Below are 18,930 nucleotides of genomic sequence, written 5' to 3'. Positions count from 1 at the left end.
AGAACAGTTTTCGTGTACTGAGATATCTAAGTTGACTAATTAACATAAATATTTAGACCTAATTCTCAGAGATCAGAATCACATTTCACCATATTTTTTATGTTAAAGCATCTTTTGTTCTTTTTTGTTTGTTTCAGACCGAAAAGCCAGAACGACGTCATACCTTTGCCTCCTTAGCTTTGCGTAAGCGCTACAGCTATTTGACCGACCCAGCAGCGAGTGAGTTTCCCATTTTTACTTGCATCACATTTTTTATTGATTTCAGATGTTAATGTGATTTTCATTAGCTTTAGTGTCTAAAGGTCCCTCTATACAGTGTACATATTTTATTTCATATAGCCATAGTTTAGAAAGAGATCTACCTCACAACTTGTTCATCAATCATTTATTTTATTCACCTGACTCATACTCTTTTAACATCTGTCCGTTCATCAAACATTTGCATGGTTTACTGTGTGTTACGCTTTGCTTACCCACTCCATGTTGACACAAAGTCTCCCCGTTTCAATTGTTCTGTTATTTCACATTTGTGGAAACACTGGGAATCAGTCTGTCTGTTATCATTATCATTTCAACAAATATGTTTTGATTCATGTTGAATAAAAATATTCTTTTGAATTGTTCTCATTTTGTTAATGGCCATTTCACTCTTATTGGCTTTATGATTGTGTGCGGCTGTGTATATTAATGTGGTAACAGGTTGCACTTTACATTCACTTGAGTTCCCTTCATTTAGACTGCTAAAGCAGCATTTGTCAGGGCAGTTTTTATAATGCATACTATAACACAGAGGTTTTACTATTTATTAGGTAGTGTCTGTGTTTTGTATTATCATTCTAGCCTTGTCCATCCAAGTCTTTTCTTAAAGAAAGACTAAGAAACGTTGACTGAACTGAAAAAAGAATTCAAATATGACTTGAATTGCTGGACAGGCATGAATGGCTGATTTACTGTAACATTTGTGTAAAGTGCAACCTCATATTTTATTTTAAGTCATGACCAAAAAAAGTAAAGTGATTTTTTTTTTATTAATGGTATACACTTGTGGGGTCATCTCTGGCATTGAAAATGAACCAAATGAACACATGTCAATCAAACATGTACAGTAAAAGGCACTCTTGCAAGTAGGCACATAGATTAAGCACATCAAAAGTCAATGGAATTGTGATTTTTGGTTATCATGTCATTTTTTGTGAAGTCTTCCACATGTCAAGCATTTTGTTCCAATACATGCTCTGTTCTTTATCGGATGTATCTTGTCACTAGTCAATGATTTTAGACCATCATTTGCCATATCATCCAGGGTTTTTAACTAGGATGCTTTCTTACAATTCCTGTGTACAACTTTGACTTGCTACTGTGAATATGCTGTTTCTGACTGACTAAAATTTCTCTTTCTGGTTTTTATTTTTTATTATTTTAATTAATTTTTTTATATTATTTTATGTTACATTTTATGTTTACTTTTTTTATTGCTTTTTATTTAAATTATTGTTGAAGAAACAACTGATCGAAGCTCGCCGAGAACACAGCCTTCTAGCTACCCTCACAAACCTGTCTTTTCAACGAGATCTTATCAGGCGTGGTCGCCTGTTCCTGTCGCCGTCCCTGGCCAAGCCAAGTCTGGGTTTGGCTCCCTCTCCAGTTCGTCATCCAACACGCCCTCTGCCTCTCCATTAAAGTCTGTCTGGTCCATCAACTCTGCCTCCCCCATCAAGACCAACATCCCGGGATCACCTGCCTCTTCCGTAAAGTCAGTTAGTGACATGGCCTCTCCCATCCGATCTTACAGAACCATCTCCTCTCCTATAAAAACTGTAGTCCAGCAATCCCAGTACCCAGTACAGGTCAGCCCCAGTCCCCTGGCCTCGCCAGGTAGAAGCGCCCCAGATACGATATCCATGAAAGGACTGGCAGCATTGTCAGCTAGGACCTCCCCGATAACTGTCTCTGGAGGAGGAAGCCCTCTTCTTGAGAGAACATTGATGAGCATGACCCCTCCAACCTCTCCCAAATCTTCCCTGAGTATGTTCAGTTCACCCCTGCCATACAAGACCGTAATGGGGGGCTCTTGTGGCACAGGATCTTCCTCCTCACCCATAAAAACCGTCCCTGGTCTCTCCTCTGTGCGTTCCTTTGCCTCAGATGTCACTGGCCCTGCAAGAATCCTGTTCTCCTCACTTTCGTCACCACTTAAATCCAACACTCCACCAAGTGCTGCAGCTCTGATCAATGGAACTGTGTCACCTACACAGTACCGCTCCTCATCTCCAACATCGCTTCTCGCAAACAGTCTTCAAGAGAGAATACAAGCAACCACCAACGCTGCGACTACAAGTGTCAATGCTGCCTTTGATGAGGTTGAAAAAACATTCAATTCTTGTTCTGCGGGCTATGGCACCTTGAAGTCATTGTCCTCTTCACCATCCTCCTCATATCAGTCCATTAGGTCATCAGCTTCTAATTCCCTTTACGCCTCTCTGAGATCCCCTCCTAACACCACCACTACTGTAACATCCAGTACAATGACTGTTCCTGTGTACTCTGTTATTAATGTGCTGCCTGAGCCCCAGTTTAAGAAGTTACCCGAGGTGTCAAAGTCAGCTGCTGCCCTTCTGTCCCCGAGGAAGACGGTGCCCGTTGAGGTGAATGCTCAGATGCAGTCTTCCTTTGCCAGAACTCTCTCCCCAATCAAAGCCCCTCTTTTTTCTGCTGGCATCAAATCAAATGCCACATCGCCACTTTCATCGAGCCAAGAGATTCTGAAAGATGTAGCCGAAATGAAAGAGGACTTGATACGAATGTCAGCCATTTTGCAGACAGACCCGAATTCCACAGCCAATAAAGGATTTCAGTCTGATTCTTCAAAAGAGGCTAGGATAGAGGACGAGGAGCCATATAGAATTGTGGAGAAAGTAAAACAAGATTTGGTAAAAGTGAGCGAAATCCTTACCAAAGACTCTGTGAAGGATGGTAGGGTTTCAAGAGGTTCTTTGGATGACATACACTTCTCAAAAGTACAAGTTGAACAACCACCAAGCAACTGGAGCTATCCACCAAGATATGAGTCTGTGGTTCCTCAAGCAAAATCAAAAACAATACCAGATAGAGATTTCAATCTCTCCAAAGTGGTTGACTACCTGGCCAATGATGTTGGGAGCAGCTCTTTCTCCAAAATGCATGACACAAAACATAAAGCAGATGAGGGAAAGAGAGAAGGAGAGGGCAAAGAGAAGCAGAAACGTGTCCTTAAACCCACCATAGCAGTTCAGGAGCACAAGCTCAAAATGCCCCCAACAAACATGCGCTCATCAGCTTCAGACAGAGAGATGAGTAAAGTAGCAGATGCGCTTTTTGGTGCAGACACTGTGCTAGACTCCCCTGATGATATCTCACATGAACAGGATAAAAGCCCCCTCTCAGACAGTGGCTTTGAGACCCGGAGTGAAAGGACACCTTCTGCTCCTCAGAGTGCTGAGGGCATGGGCCCCAAGGCCCTTTTTCAGGATATCCCAGTTCCCCCAGTAATCACTGAAACTAGGACTGAGGTTGTTCATGTCATCAGGAGCTATGAGCCCCCAGAGGATAACAAACAACCTGGAATGGAGGATGCACATCTTGTCAGATATATTGATTCAGATTCTAAAGGGCATCAAGCTACATTAATTCCAGATCAGAATAAATGCTATTCAATAAAGGTCAGCCCTGATGATGATCCAATGGGAAAAGGGATGAGGGTGAAGGAGGAGACTCACATCACTACCACCACCAGGATGGTGTACCACAAACCACATGGCAAAGAAGCAGCATCGGAGCGGTGTGAGGAAACCATGTCTGTGCATGATATAATGAAGGCTTTTCAGTCAGGCAAAGACCCTTCTAGAGAGCTGGCTGGACTGTTTGAACACAAGTCCGGCAACGAGGAAACATCACAAAGAGTCCTCGAGGACATCAACTCCAAACCTAAGGTTGAAAGAATAATTGAGGTTCACATTGAAAAAGGCAATAAAACAGAACCAACAGAGGTCATCATCAGAGAGACAAAAAACCATGCAGAGAAGGAAATGTATTACTACCCAGGGAATAGACCGGAAGAAGAGGAGCCAGAGGAATCACTTCCAGTGTACCTTGACTCCCCCAGAGTGAACACACCCATGTCACAAGAGGAAGACAGTCGCCCTAGTTCAGCCCAGCTCATGGCAGATGACTCTTACAACACACTGAAGCTACTTAGCCAGCAATCTGTGGAGTACAATGAGGATGAAGCATCAGAGCTTAGGGGAGAATCTTATAATTTTGCAGAGAAAATGCTACTCTCTGAGAAATTTGACCAGTCTCATTCTGACACAGAGGAATATCTGAGGGATCGGTCTCGCTTCCACTCACCAGACAGAAGCAGTAACAGTGAGGGTAGATCGATTGGACCAAGGACAGAGTATGTCTTTAGGTCGTCGAGAAATGTGTTTGACAAATCTGGAAGAGTGGCCAATGTCGATGATAACTTTGACAAACTGACACTTTTGCAGTATTCGTCTGAGCCTGGTAGCCCAAAACAATCAGTTTGGATGCGTGTGTCAGATGACACCCAGAGTAAGGAGAGAGAACAGCTTATGTATGAGGACAGAGTGGACAGGACTGTAAAGGAGGCAGAGGAAAAACTCAGTGAGGTATCTCAATTCTTTCGTGATAAAACAGAACAGCTCAATGATGAGCTCTCGTCTCCCGAAAAGAAATCTCGAAGACCAGACTTCAGAGAATCACGATCTGGGCCCAGTTCTACACACAGCAGTCCAGAAAGGGCATCTTATAGGAATGGAGGTAGTGGGGAAGAGTGGAGTAGAGAAAGGCTTAGAGATAGGTTCAGCTCCAGTGACAGGAAATGTGCCAGTTTGCCCAGCAGTCCAGAGAGAAGGGTATTGCTGCAGTACAGCGAATCAGACCCAAGAAAACAAGGAGATACTAAATCACAGGCGAGCACTGGTGAAAGCCCTAAACCTTTTCAAATGTCTTCCTCCAAAGTCAGTGCAGTGAGGCTAAAGTTTGAACAAGAGGCTCAAAGGCAAGATTGGAGTCCTCAGGGTGGCCAAAATTCAAATCCTCCGATCAGGAAACTCCAGGAAAGTAAGCTGCCTGTGTATCAGGTGTTCGCTGGTCCAAACATTCCAAAAGCACCAGACAGTCCGGGAAACCAGAGAAGACGTCTAGATAGTGAGTCAAACAAGTTCTCACCCAAGCATGAGACAAGTGGAAAAGATCAGGAAGAGAACAAGTCATTCAAAACATGGGAGAGCCAAGACTACGGGACTTATAAACCCCAATCTCCCAAATTATCTCAGTCTTTAATCCCTGATTCTATAAAAGATGGCAATAATAGTGATTCACAAATTCAAGAAACCACCAAGAAAATAATCTACACAGAATGTGTTGTCCGAGAAAGTCCAAATAGCAATGATAGTCTAAAAAAAAACTCGGAATCACAAATTCCTATAAGAAAGCCATCTAATTTCTCAGAAAATCACAAATCCACCACTTTAAAATTAGATGCCTCTGTTGAACCCCATGAGAGGACAGGGTCTCATATACCTACTTTAGCTAGAAATCAGTTACACAGTAGCTCTGAATCCAACAAGTCTACTCGTGGATCATCCCTAGGAAAATCCACAGACTCATCAGATGGTAGCCTGTCGAATGTTGTGTGTAATGGTGTTGATAGTGACCAAGTAGAGTATTTGGATGAATTAATTCCTGTAGTTGTCACAGAGGGCTTCAAAGATATTAAACCCTTACCTGTGTATGTTAGCATCCAAGTAGGAAAGCAGTATGAAAAGGAAACGGCTTCGGGGCAGCTGGGAACGTACAAAAAGATAGTTAGCCATGAGAGTAGGACAGTGCATGAGACTAGGGGTGCATTTTACACTGTCAAGCAAAAGCAGTCTCCATCTCCTCAAGGAAGTCCAGAAGATGACACTCTACAACAAGTGACTTTAATGGACAGCTCTGGGAAAAGTTATGTTACCCCTGAGACCCCCAGCTCAGAGGACGTGAGTCTGGCTTCAAGAACACCAGACTCTGTGATAGGCTTCATGCCTGGCATGCCAAGCCCTATCGCAGAGGAGTCTGAGGAGGAAGAAGGGAAGACCTTCATCTATAAGGGGCCCTCAAAGGAAAAATCAAAGCCAGCTTCCTCAGAAAATCACAGCAGAAAACAGGAAACAGAGAGACAAAGGTCAAGGGGTAAAAGAGTGGCTTACATTGAGTTCCCACCTCCTCCTCCTTTAGAGGCAGAGCAGTCTGAACCTGAGAAAAGGGGCTCTTGTGCTTCTTCTGAGGCGGAGACAGAGATGATAGAGGTGAACCTCCAAGAGGAGCATGATAGGCACCTCTTAGCCGAGCCTATCATCAGGGTCCAGCCTCCATCCCCTATTCCCCCTGGAGCTGATAACAGCGACTCCAGTGATGATGAGTCAGTCTTCCATCCCATCCCTGTCAAAAAGTACACTTTCAAAATGAAAGAAGAGGGAGAGAAACATCCCAAAAAATCAGACAAAAACGAAATGAATGAGTCTGAGATCAACGGTGTCGAAAATGAAGATGATGCAGACTCTGATCAAAATGGCAATGACCAGTCAATCACTGACTGCTCCATAGCAACCACTGCTGAGTTCTCCCATGACACAGATGCTACTGAAATTGACTCTTTAGATGGGTATGATCTTCAGGATGAGGATGACGGATTGAGCGAGGACCCTAAAATATGTAGTCTATCCAATGATGGGAAAACAACCGACCGCTCATTTAGTCAGTCCAAGCTTGAAGTGATAGAGGAAGAGAAATGTGAAGAAGGGGGGGATAATGTAAAGACTAAAACCAACACATCCTCAGCCAGTGGAGATGAGAAGGATTATACCCTTGAAGGAAGACATCCAGAAAGGCAAAGCTTGGCAGAAAACTACTTTGGCTACCAACTTGAAGAGGAGCTGAATTCAACCTTCAAAACTGTTACCACCAAAGGCCTGGACTTTGACCCCTGGTCCACTAAAGGGGGTGATGATGATGGGGTTTTTGAGTCCAAAGCAAAAGATGAGGACCCCAAGCCCTTTGGTTTATCGGTGGAGGACCAATCACAGGCTACAACACCTGACACAACCCCTGCTCGAACCCCGACTGATGAGAGCACACCGACTAGTGAGCCTAACCCCTTCCCTTTCCACGAAGGGAAGATGTTTGAGATGACCCGCAGTGGTGCTATTGACATGAGCAAGCGGGACTTTGTTGAAGAGAGGCTTCAGTTTTTCCAGATTGGTGAGCATTCCTCTGACCCTAAAACAGGGGAAAAGGGGAGAGGGGGCAAGATCCTGGGGGTAATTTCCTCTCAGTCAGGGGAGAGGGCCACAGTAGATGGGATGGTGAAGGTTATAGATACTACCACAGACAGCAGCACAACACCAGCAACACCAGCAACAACAACAGCAAAATGCAGCACTGCACAGCCTGGCAGTGACGCTGGCTATACCGGTACTGATGCCCCCACCTGTGAAGCCATAGCTGAGACCGCCTCCTCATGCACAATCACAGCCTCTAAGGTTGATCCCAAATTACGCACTCCTATTAAAATGGGCATAGCTGCCTCTATAACTGTGAAAAAAGACTCAGGGGATCTCACCGATTGTAAAGCTGAGATGTCAGAGGGTCAGATGGTGCCGGAATACATCAGTATAGAGGGCCAGTGTACAGAGAGCCAGTCTAGCAGACACACTGATGCCGAGTTAGAGAGAAGAGAGTTCCCTTCTGAAAACTGCAACAACAACAATAACCTTGAGTCCTCCAGTGTTCAGGCCAACTACATTCAATGTGGTAGCGTGGTGTTTAATTTGCAGTCCTCCTCTGAGCCCACTCTTCAAAAAGCTAGCAGGATAGAAACACTGTGCTGTAGGGATGTAGAAGAGAGAGTGGAAGTACACAACAGCAGTGAAGTGCAGGAGCAGAGAAGTGAAACCGTCAAAGAAAGTGAAGTGAAGCAGCCCAAGTCGAGGCTTCCAGTAAAAGCATCCGGTTGGTCATTTCACACGCAGGGAACAGCCATAGGCAAACAGAAGCCCAAACAAGCAGTGAAGGTTGAGGTCAGGAAGAGACGAGAGCCAGCCATAGCCAAAGTAGAACCCAGGTCTAGAATACCCATCAAGGATGTTAAAAAGAGCAGCCCTGCTGGCGCAGCTAATTCACTTGTTTCCGTTCGGGTTACCGCACAGCCAACGAGGGCATTGGACAAAGGGAGAGCCGCCATACAGTTGCCCACAAGGCTACCATTGAAGGATAGACATCAGGTCAGCAATGTAAAAGTTGAGGGAGCGTGTAGAAAGGACAGACAGGAGAACCCTAGTGAGGTTTGTAAGCGCACGATCGAATACTTTAAAGGCATTAGCGGGGAGACGCTAAAGTTGGTGGACCGCCTGTCAGACGAGGAGAAAAAGACGCAGACAGAGCAGTCGGAGGAAGACAGCACCTCCCGGAGCACCTCTCTGTCGGACGCCTCCCAGCCTTCCCAGCCCTCCCAGCCCTCCCGCTCATCCAGGTCTGGTAGAGGTTCGAGGGCTGAGGCCGGGGCCGCGTCCGTAAGGGCAAAGGTGGCGACGACGGACAGGGCCTCCGGCAGTGAGAGGAGCAGGAGGAGTAGGCGGACTGGTGGGAAGGAGGGCAGTCAGGGACTCACAGGGTCTCGAACGCCTCCCATCGCGGAGATCAAGCCTAGTTTGTAAAACTTTCACACTATGTTTAAAATACATCTATATATTTATATATTTCACTTTTAGTTGCATGACATCGTTGTGATCGTTTAATGGATTGACTGGAATGCCTGTGGCGTGTTTACATATTCTCTTCAGATCAGTAGCTGTCATTTAAATTTATTTTTTGTCATTGATGTACTGTGTACTGTATTGTTTTTGTTGCAAGATTCTCTTTTCTCTGTTCCCCTCTTTCAACCCTTTTAAACCTCCGTATCGTAGATTGAGCATGCCAGTAGTAATGACTGGTCCACTGGCACAACCAGTCCTTTTTTGACTCCCTGGTCTGTCTGTCTGTCTGTCTGTCTGTGCGAGGTGGCTACCAAGTTATTGTTGTAGTTTGTTCTTACAGAATTTCTCATGCTATCAATTGTCATTTAAGCTGACTAGTGTTGGAAAATAACACACAAAAGCGTCTTCGCATGTTGACATTTTAGATTCTAACATAGATCTTTCCACCCTAGATTTGTAGAGCATTGAGTCTGTTGTTGAGAGTCATGTTATGCTTTGTTTTGTGTGATTCTCATGACAGTAACTGCCTGCTTAGAGGATACATACCACAAACAGTCACAGAGCACCACTTACTCTATGAACATATTTAAGTTGCCCATAATGTTTCTAGTGTGAAATATCCTTTTCTTGCCATCCTCGGGAAATAATGTAACCTATATTACAGCTATATAAAACTAATATGCTAACCATTGTAATATAATTATTTTGAACATAACCTTAATTCATATTTTTAATTCTGATGAACAAGTGGCCAGAAAAGGAACATTATGTACGTGTTTATTTCTCTCTAACATAAGTGTATAGGGAGAGAAGAATGTGAATCGTATTGATGAGTAATTTTCCTCTATCTTCTCAGGTCCACAGAGTCCTTGTGAACGAACAGACTTGCGAATGGCTATCGTTGCAGATCACCTGGGACTCAGTTGGACAGGTGACAAACATTCTGCATTGCACCTTTTTTCTCTCGCTTAATCTGCCTCGACCTAACTTTCTTTCTTTTGGTCTCAAACCCTGTTAATTACTGCCATCTTCAGGCTAACAGAGTCACTTAAAAAGAATATATGTTGGCTATCTAAGCTACCCTCTGCTGTGTGTTTGGAATATAAGTCAAAAGTACATTCAAGTTTAAATATTTCTGCGTTGCTGTCTTTGTCTCATCACAGAGTTGGCTCGGGAGATGAACTTCACAGTGGATGAGATCAACCACGTCAGGCTTGAGAACCCCAACTCTCTGACAGCCCAGAGCTTCATGTTACTTAAGAAATGGGTCAGTCGGGAAGGAAAAAACGCCACAAGTAAGACTGTTTTTTATGTCTGAAAAACGTTTCTGTACCTATTTCTTGCTCTCCGGAGTCTTTCTTCCCTTGATTTATGGCTAACAAGTGAATCACCTTGAGAAGACAAACTTCTCATGCTAGTTCACTAAAACAAAGGTTTGTTTTCCACAAGTGTCTGTGTAGACCATCTTAGTCAACTTCACCATTGGTCTTTCTGTCTATACTCTCTTTCTGTCTGTATTTTCATCTCTCAAACAGACATCCTTAAGCATCAACCCAGGCAAGATGCTTACATTTAGGAACAGGCGTATTGCTACATTGGCCGAAGACCATAATTACCGAAGACCATAACTTCAAACCTTGTTTCATTTTTTTTTCAGGTGACTCGATACATTATTTTTCTTCTTTTTTTTTCTGCAGCGGATGCCTTAACTTCAGTGCTGACCAAAGTCAATCGGATGGATATTGTGACTTTACTGGAGGGCCCAATATTTGACTATGGTAACATTTCAGGCACGAGATGTTTTGCCGATGATAACGCTGTTTTCCGGGATCAGGCTGATGGTAAAGTTTAGCTCCGTCTAGCTGACCTCTTACCTCTCCCTGCTAACTTTTTTTGTTGTGCCAATGCATGGATGACATAGTTATAGTCCTGGTTTAAATCTCTAGACAGACTGATTAATAGTCAGTTTGGGATTTTGTTTGGACAACTGGTTCCTAATGTTCCCCAAATGCATTCCTGATTTCCATGCTTTACAGTTTACTTGCCATACAAATGATTATGCTATTCTACTTTAAATTAGAATTTCTTGCTCTTCCATTCATTAAATTCTAGCCATACTTTTAATAGCACTTTAACACTGATTTTGAATTGGCTTCTGTTGAATTAATCCGCATCAGGTCTTGCTCAGGGCAAATGCTCCTCTACAAATCACAATTGTGTTTCCAGTTGTCACAAATGACCAATATCCACTATTAAAAAGTGCATGCTTTAAATGTTTTTTTTTTCAATTACTTCTTAGACATTATATAACCCTGTAGAGTTTACTTTTCTCTGTTGGTTTAGTTTAGTTCTCCTAGTTCTCCTCCAGTTCCTCTGAGCCTTCCTTGGATAGATGAGAGAATCTCTCCAGACTGCCTCCTCTTCCTCTATCTCCTGCCTCCCGTCGCCTCCTCACAGCAGCATCTACTGCTGATAACAGCACATTACAGCTCTTAACCAATTAAGAGTCATGTGTTGCCCTGTCCTTATCCATCTTTTATTTGCCTCTTCCTCCACACACCCTTGAATTACATCATCCATTGCCTTCTTGTCCAAGCATGTTTCACATTAAACAATCTTTTATGTTTTCTTCTTCCCTCATCCTCCTATTCACTTTTTGTCTCTTTTTACGTTGTCTGCATACACCTTGCCTTATTCCTTTCCCTATAGTTTGCATGATTATCCCTTTAACCCCCAGAAGCACTCAAGCTGCCTTCATCCTGCAGACACCCAGCCTCGCCTGTCCATTGCCGACCCCAACCCTCCTACCAACCCTCCCACCCACTCCCCTTACACCCATTGCAGCACTTCACTGCCGCCCTTTTCCCCTACGCCGCTCCCCGAGTTACGAGTCCTCCATTTCCCTCAAAGACTTGGCACCTCCGGCACTATTCAAACTACCACGTGCCAACGTCATCTCCCCTCGTCACCCACGCCTCATCCCTCAGTGCCCCCCTGCTGCCCCATGTCAGTCCCCTGCCTTCCCTTTCTCGCCCCGCCGGTCCTCCCCAATACCCCTCATCACGTCACCTTTACCTCCCTCACCCGCTGCTGACTCACCCATTCCTTCTTCAGTTCTGTGCTCTCCCACGTCTGTCCCAACCTCCCCCTCACTCACCACGCCGACTCCAAACCTTTTACTAGCTGAACCGAATCCCTCCTCTCTCACATTATCTGGATCTACCTCGGACCCGTCCTGTCATACGACTGCATCCTCTATAACAGCAACCATACCTGCCATCCTCACCCTCGTACCCTCTTCTATTGCCCCTAAACCATCTGAACCCCTTATCACACCTGTTCCTCCCATCTCCTCCTCACCCTCAGTCATGGCCTCATCTTCTGTCACTGTGTCTCCAAGAAAAGAGTCTCTCGTGACCCAGCTGGCCTCCTCCTCTCGCCCTGTCTCCCCTCTCTCCATTTCTACTTTCCCTCCCGTCTCTGCCTCTGGGTCATGTTGTCCAAGCCCCCCTCCTTCCTCCCCTCCTCTCCGCTCCCTGTCTCCCTGTCCTGCTTGCCAGTTTAGTTTTGAACCATCCATCTCCCCACCTCAAACCCCCATTGACCCTTCAACAATGGAAATATTGATTTAGCGTGCTCTTTCCTTTATTTTGTTCCTTTTTCTCCCCGCTTCCTTCTCACATATCTCATCTGTCAACTGTCATGTGAACATGTAACAGAACACCCTGGCAAATATTAATATCTTACACTCATCACATTCAATCACTATATGATTAATATGGCCTTGCGTCACTAATGTGTCCCACCCCACCATAACTGAAAATCAACTATTGATTGCTTTTATGATTACAATTTATTTATTTTTTGTTAAGAATTTAAATATTTGCATTTTCAAACGTATACATCAAAATGTATTGTATATATTTCTTGCATTTGACTTGGTATGTTTGATAATAGTTTGTCATACTGCCATAGCTTGTGACACATCACCATCTCAGCTAGTGGTTGTCTGGATACATGCTTTACACTTCCGCCTCTGTGCCATCGTCCACTTCATACAGTGTTTGTGTCAGAGAGTGTGTGTTTTTTGGGAGTTATGTTTCCTTTGTGGTATGCTTAGGTGTGTGTATGTCTCTACATTTATCATCCTGTCACCTACAGATTATCAGAGCATTCTAGCGGAGCTGCAGTCCCCCGCCACACTGCACTCTGACCCCAACTTCTTGGAGCCCGAACTCCCCGTCACCCCCAACCCTTCCCTTGCCCACCACCACCACCATTACCCAGAACCAGACACCCCTTTGCTGGCTGGCTCCGAGCCTCAGCCCCTGCCCTGGAGCCCAGAGATAGAGTCAGACAGCCCCCCTAGGAGCCCCCCCAGACCCTGTGAACTGGCCCTGTCTGCCCCAGTTTTTGTACTCCCTAATCCTGTTCCTCCCAAGGTCATGAAGCCCCACATCGCTCTGAACGACCAGCTGCTTTTGAGCGAGGAGGAGGACAGGTCTTGTCAAGAAATGGAGTTCAGCCACAAGCCCAAAGCACACTCCCTCCCTGCGATGTGTGAGTTAGACATCGATATGGCTTACTCCACATCTTCCCCTTCACTCTCATCAGTATCCTCAATAAGCCCTTCATCGCCCGACAGACCACAAATGAGAGATGGAGGAGTGCAGATGGGTTCCCCTGATGTAATACAGGAGGATTTATGTTTTAAAGGAAGTGAAAGGGAAGTGACAGTGGACATAGAGAAGGTTGTTAAGATGGTTGCAGCAGAGTTAGCGGAGGGAAATGGATTTGTGGAAAAGTGGGTAGAACAGGACTTGATTAAAAATGTGGAAAGAAAATGTGAGATGATAACAAAAGATAGGTCTAGACTGGAGAATAATATTTTGAAGGAACAGAAGGAGGGGTTTGCAGAGGAAGACAGAGATGTGATAAGTCATGGGAACAAGGGGACAGCCTCGGAGGTGGGGGAGCAGCAAAATCTCATAGAAACTGGACATGAGGTGGAAAAAGGTTGTACCTCAATAGAGGCAGAGGCTGTCAAAGAGGGTATAAATGAAACAGCTGAGGTTCAAAACGTTGATGGGGACAATGGGGAAAGGGTCTACCAGGATGACACAGATGAACAACTGCAGTTTAAAGATGAAGATGGGTTGTGTGGCAGAGAAAGGGATATTTGTGGGACAACTGAAGGGGACCAGACAGCCGAGGAACAAACCGTTGCTCCGGCCTCCCCTCAGGCCTGGGTTGAGGCACTCGGGGAACGTCAGCCCAGTGAGTCTGAATCCAATGAGGAAGAAGAGGAGGGAAACAGAGAAACACATGAGGCATCTCTGTTGGAGGAGGTGGAGAAAGAAGAAGGCTCGGAGGAGAAAGAGGAGAACAGAGAGATGACCGAGGCCAGTGTTCAGGAGGCTCTTGATCAGTTTGAACAAGCAGAAAAAGAAGTGTGTTCACTTTCAGGTTGGCACAGTGAATCATCCAGCGTCATTGTGGAACCACCGACGCCGGGCCGCAGTGTCAGCTCAGACCTGCTCGACAGGCGGGAAAGGTAAAAGTATTATACAACTATCGGCAAAAGTGTTGTCAACCTAAATTTGAAATCTACTGCTTTTTCTTACAGAAATCTTTTCAGACAATATTTCACTCAGTGTGAGCTATATGTGAATGAAATATTTCATACTATCCCGCTACAATCCTGACTGTGCTTCTTCGCCAACAGCCAAGAGAACTCCAGTGACTCCGTCACTTCCTCGTCTCGGGCCGAATCAGGGAGGTCCCGACAGAACGGCAACAACTCAAAGCACTCACCTCAGGACCGCTCGTCGGAATCATCGAATGGCAGAAAGGAAGAGGGAGCACTTGTGTCGGAGAAAAAAGTCCAGGTAATGAGAATTGACCAATTAAAAACACCTGATAACAGCGTAGAACATAATTATCTGTAGCTACGAAAGAACTATATGTTGTTATTGCAGGAGACACGTCTAAACCTATGGTATAATCTTCACTGAAAAAACATAAATGTCAATGTTTTAGTCGAGGTTTCTATTCTTTTTTTTTTATTCAGCCAACCGTGGAGTTGAAGTACATAAAGGAGATCAACAAAAATGTCTCAACTAACACATTTTCCTGCTGCTTTCTCCTCCTGACTCCCTCCATGTGTTTGTGTAATGGCCTTATAAAACCTTCCTGGACAGCTGTTTAGTGTAGATTCCGGTTCAGAGGAAGAACAGACTGTAACCACCAGAATCTTCAGACGACGTCTCATTTTAAAGGTACCTTCGAAAGCCTCGAAGAGAAGACGTGCTGAGCTTTGGTTTGGTTTGGTTGGGAGCGCTCAGTCTGGTGTGCATTGTAGTGGTATTGCTTGGTGTACTGATAGTTTATAGATGCTGTGAGAATCGTGTTTGTGTACATGACTATGCAACATGTCACAGCTCATGTTGTTCACATTGGCTGGTTGACATCTGACGTCGCGCTCAGCCTCTTTCTGACGTGGCGACTCTCTCTTGAGGTGATGTTTCGGTGTGGTGATGGTGAAGGATTGTTTTATCACATTTGAATCAGCCCTTTCTGAGCTTTTAATGATGCTAACCACAAATGCTTGCAGGGAGAACAAGCAAAGAATATCCCAGGCGAGTCTGTGACCGAGGAACACTATATGGACCACGATGGTAACCTCGTCAGTAGAAAAGTAATGTATAACTTCTATAACTAATCCATTTCTCATTCAGCTCATCACAGGGAGCAGACTCCATCAGGTTTTTTCTTCCTTTTGTTGACATCCTTCTTGCACGGGCAGGTAATCAGGAAGGTTATTCGGCGGGTTTCTACTCCCACACCAGACAACCAAGGAGGTGACAGGTGGCACCGAGACCTTCACAGTCCCCCTCTGCAGGAAGATGGGTCAGAGGTTGGCATGAACTGTGTTCCTGGGTTCAAGGACTAATCTGGATGGGATAGCTGGATCAGGAGTTAGGAGAACATAACTGGTGGAAGGTTAATACAAAAAGTTAGGCTTAAAGCTTCACTGAGCAAGACTACATTTTTTTAAAAAGTCCTAAACCAAACTGGAAAAGGACAATTGGAAATATGTACTGAATCAGATAGACATTGATATGAAATGATACACACATTTTCAAAATATTTCACTCAACAAGCAGATACAGAATAACTATATTGTGTGAAATTGTCATGCATAACATAAAATACTTTTCTTAACTGTAAAGCTTCTTTAGGAGGGTTGTTAAGAGGGAAATCGGTCTCTAAAAAAGCCCAGTTTGTTAATACCACATGTGACTTTCAGGCACCTTATTTTTACACCCCCCTGCTGTTTGAGTGCAGCTTTAAGTCAAACAGCGGATCAGTTAGATGTGATCATGTTTTCCTCCAGCGGTGCAGGTGAATTTTTCTGATTAACACTGGATAACTGATTCAGGATAACTGTCCTTGTGATCTCTCTTCTGGGCAAAAACAAAAAGAAACGTGAATGCAGCCGTTTGAAGTGCATTCTTGCTTGCTGTGGTTTGACACTGTGGTGTCTATTGTGTGTGCATAACAAAGGGGATGCTGACTCTGCTCCTGACTGTGTGGTTTTAATGGTCTTTTAAAGTATTGAGCCGATTAGTCAACAATATGACTGAGTGGCGTGACTTTGCAGTGAAAATACAATCTGCCTCCTTTTGTTTCTAACTCTTTCCATAATAATATAACCTGTCTTCCTTGTAGGTCTGGTCGCTGTGTGTTTTGGTTGCTAATAATATTCCTAACAATAAAGCTACTACTAACATGCACGTTTCTGATTGCTTTTCCTACAGTGTTGGGAGTTTTGCGTTCTCCTTTGTGTCCGTTTTGTGTTCCAGATTTGTGTGTTGGGTTGTTTTCCTCCTATCGGAAGATAGGAATACCACGTCTCAATTATATTTCTGTGTGCGTTTGTGTTTTCCAGCAAGGAGGGTCAAGAAACAGCAGGCGAAAGGATGACAGAAGATCAGGGGATAAAAAGCTACACTCATAGGGATGGTTGTGCTCTACAAGGTACAGTGTCGCCACACAATCAGCATCTTTTGTGTATATAGTATGAATGAGTCCATGTGCAGTATCTGTACATTATTATTTCCATATGATTAGATTCACGCCTGCTCCAATTTTTGGCAATATCCCAAGTTCTGTTCTTTAAAACATTCAGCTCTATTATACTCTGGTCCTATTGAGTCCTATTTAGTTGTCCTCTCCTCACTTCAGTGCACACTCACTCTCTACTCTTCCTTCCCTGGAAATTATCATTTTGGCATTTATGCTAATTGGCTTTTTGTCTCCTCTTGCTTGCGTCTCTCCAATCCGCCAACCATCACTGCTAATTGCATTTTGTAGACAAACAGTAAAGTAATAACATTTTGTGGTTTGAGGGGGAGTTGCGTGCCTCAACTGCTTCTTGATTAACAACAGCCGTGCGCAGTCACTTCCAGGAGACATGAGGTCACACACGGTGAGGTTGCCAGGCAACCAGTAGATATGCTGCACAGAAGTGCCCGGAAGGTCGGATACACTGTTGTTTGCCAAAACAGTGTTACAGCACGAAACTTCACCTAAGTCATTTTCACCTGTATGTGTGTATTAACTATAGATTCATAATAACAACTGGATATGCAGCCAGAAAGGAATTCGCTGCTCCCATATCATAGTCAATTGTTTTTTTTAAATGAATTTTTGGTTAGATGCCTGAAATAAGGTCTGTGGTGAACACAACAAGCTAAAGAGATTTTAACGTTTTGTTCTACGATGTCATACGTGTCAGTGGATAGTCTTATGGTTAAATGAGACTGCAAAACGGCATCCTGTCGACTAGTTGCACTTTCACAGCTTTGTTGTATTTATACTTAAGCTCATGCAACCCTGGCGTAGTTACTTCTGCCGATTGCATTCATGTTTCAAAAATCAGAAAGGTAGTAATTGTGAAGCTTATCTTGCTGAATACAACATGTTATTATCATAAACCTCTGATTGCCACATATCCTGCAATAATCCAAAATGTAGTAGAAAACATCCCTTTTGCGATGCTAACTTTAGGGGTTGGCCTATAAAATGACGTCATCCCTGCAGCATGCTATTGTAAAAGAGACGTCTGTAAAACTGCAAACAAGGTCAATTAGAACTCTTTATTATGAATATTTGATCCATTTGTTTGACCTTCCTCAAGCTGAGAAAAGCAGAGCAGCAGTTTGAAGGCGGGGCCTGGTAGGTGAGTCACTAGTGAGCATATTCAGTGGACCGCACGCCCCCGTAAGGAAACCTGGAACCTAGAAAACCTTTTATGGCATATCCGCCAGGTGAGCATTTACTGGGAGTTGTATTTTTTTTTACTTTGGACAGAGCCAAGAAAGCTGTTTCAATGTGCCTCCAGTCTTTATCCTCCCGGCAGCAGCAGCAGCTCTGTACCTGACCACAGACAATCTCCAGAAAGCAACATGTCAAACTATCCCTTTAATTCACCCCTCGCCAGATAGTGGTTCTGTCTCGCTGTCCGACAGACTGAAAAGGGGAAAAGGTTGACTGATGTCTGAGCCTGGTTATCCCCTGGCAACATGTCTGCCCTCCATGTTCACTCAGTGTGTGTGAACAGGGAACAGGGCTGACGGCGGTACACACCTCAGCATTATACTGCCTCACTGATACCCTCCATGCCTGTTTTTGTCCACTAAATCCCCAACTCACAACAGCATTGTAGCATCCAAAAAGAGTGCGTTATCCCACTAGCCAGACTGTTAATCCCTACTGCTGTTCGCCCGCGTGTTGTGTTTGCAGTGCATCATTCCATCTTTACAAAACTGACTCGGAAAAAATATGGCACTACTGTGAAGCCTGGAAAATAGTTTCTATGGCAACAAGGTCACTATAACAACCAACGGAACATCAGGTAATTTTGTCATTCAGGGGATCGTGATAGTTTTTGTGCTTTCACATGTAGACAAATGAGAGGAAGATGACACCCTTTTGAAATGAATTGAATATGTATAAGATACTTCACTTAAAAATAATGAACAATTTTAGATATTAGGAAATGTATGACATTCAGCATTACTACTAGCAATTGTAATCTATAAACATATTGCAATAGTGTGCTCCAATATGT

General features: G+C 44.1%; 1 protein-coding gene across 1 annotated transcript in view; it reads left to right on the top strand.

The window, feature by feature from the left end:
- LOC117743631 (ankyrin-3-like) overlaps window positions 1-18,930 on the top strand; it is a 116,441-nt gene that overhangs the window by 95,977 nt on the left and 1,534 nt on the right. The window contains 10 exon segments of the mRNA XM_034551274.1: window positions 138-219; window positions 1,501-8,748; window positions 9,652-9,726; window positions 9,959-10,090; window positions 10,493-10,636; window positions 12,957-14,349; window positions 14,521-14,683; window positions 15,409-15,492; window positions 15,601-15,711; window positions 16,747-16,835. Of these exon segments, the coding sequence (XP_034407165.1) occupies window positions 138-219; window positions 1,501-8,748; window positions 9,652-9,726; window positions 9,959-10,090; window positions 10,493-10,636; window positions 12,957-14,349; window positions 14,521-14,683; window positions 15,409-15,492; window positions 15,601-15,711; window positions 16,747-16,815 (9,501 nt within the window). The 3' untranslated portion in view covers window positions 16,816-16,835.

This window comes from Cyclopterus lumpus, chromosome 15 (genome assembly GCF_009769545.1).
Source record: "Cyclopterus lumpus isolate fCycLum1 chromosome 15, fCycLum1.pri, whole genome shotgun sequence".
NCBI classification, from domain to species: domain Eukaryota; kingdom Metazoa; phylum Chordata; class Actinopteri; order Perciformes; family Cyclopteridae; genus Cyclopterus; species Cyclopterus lumpus.
Note: the sequence above shows the minus strand (reverse complement) of the source record. Positions and strands in the feature narration are given on the sequence as shown.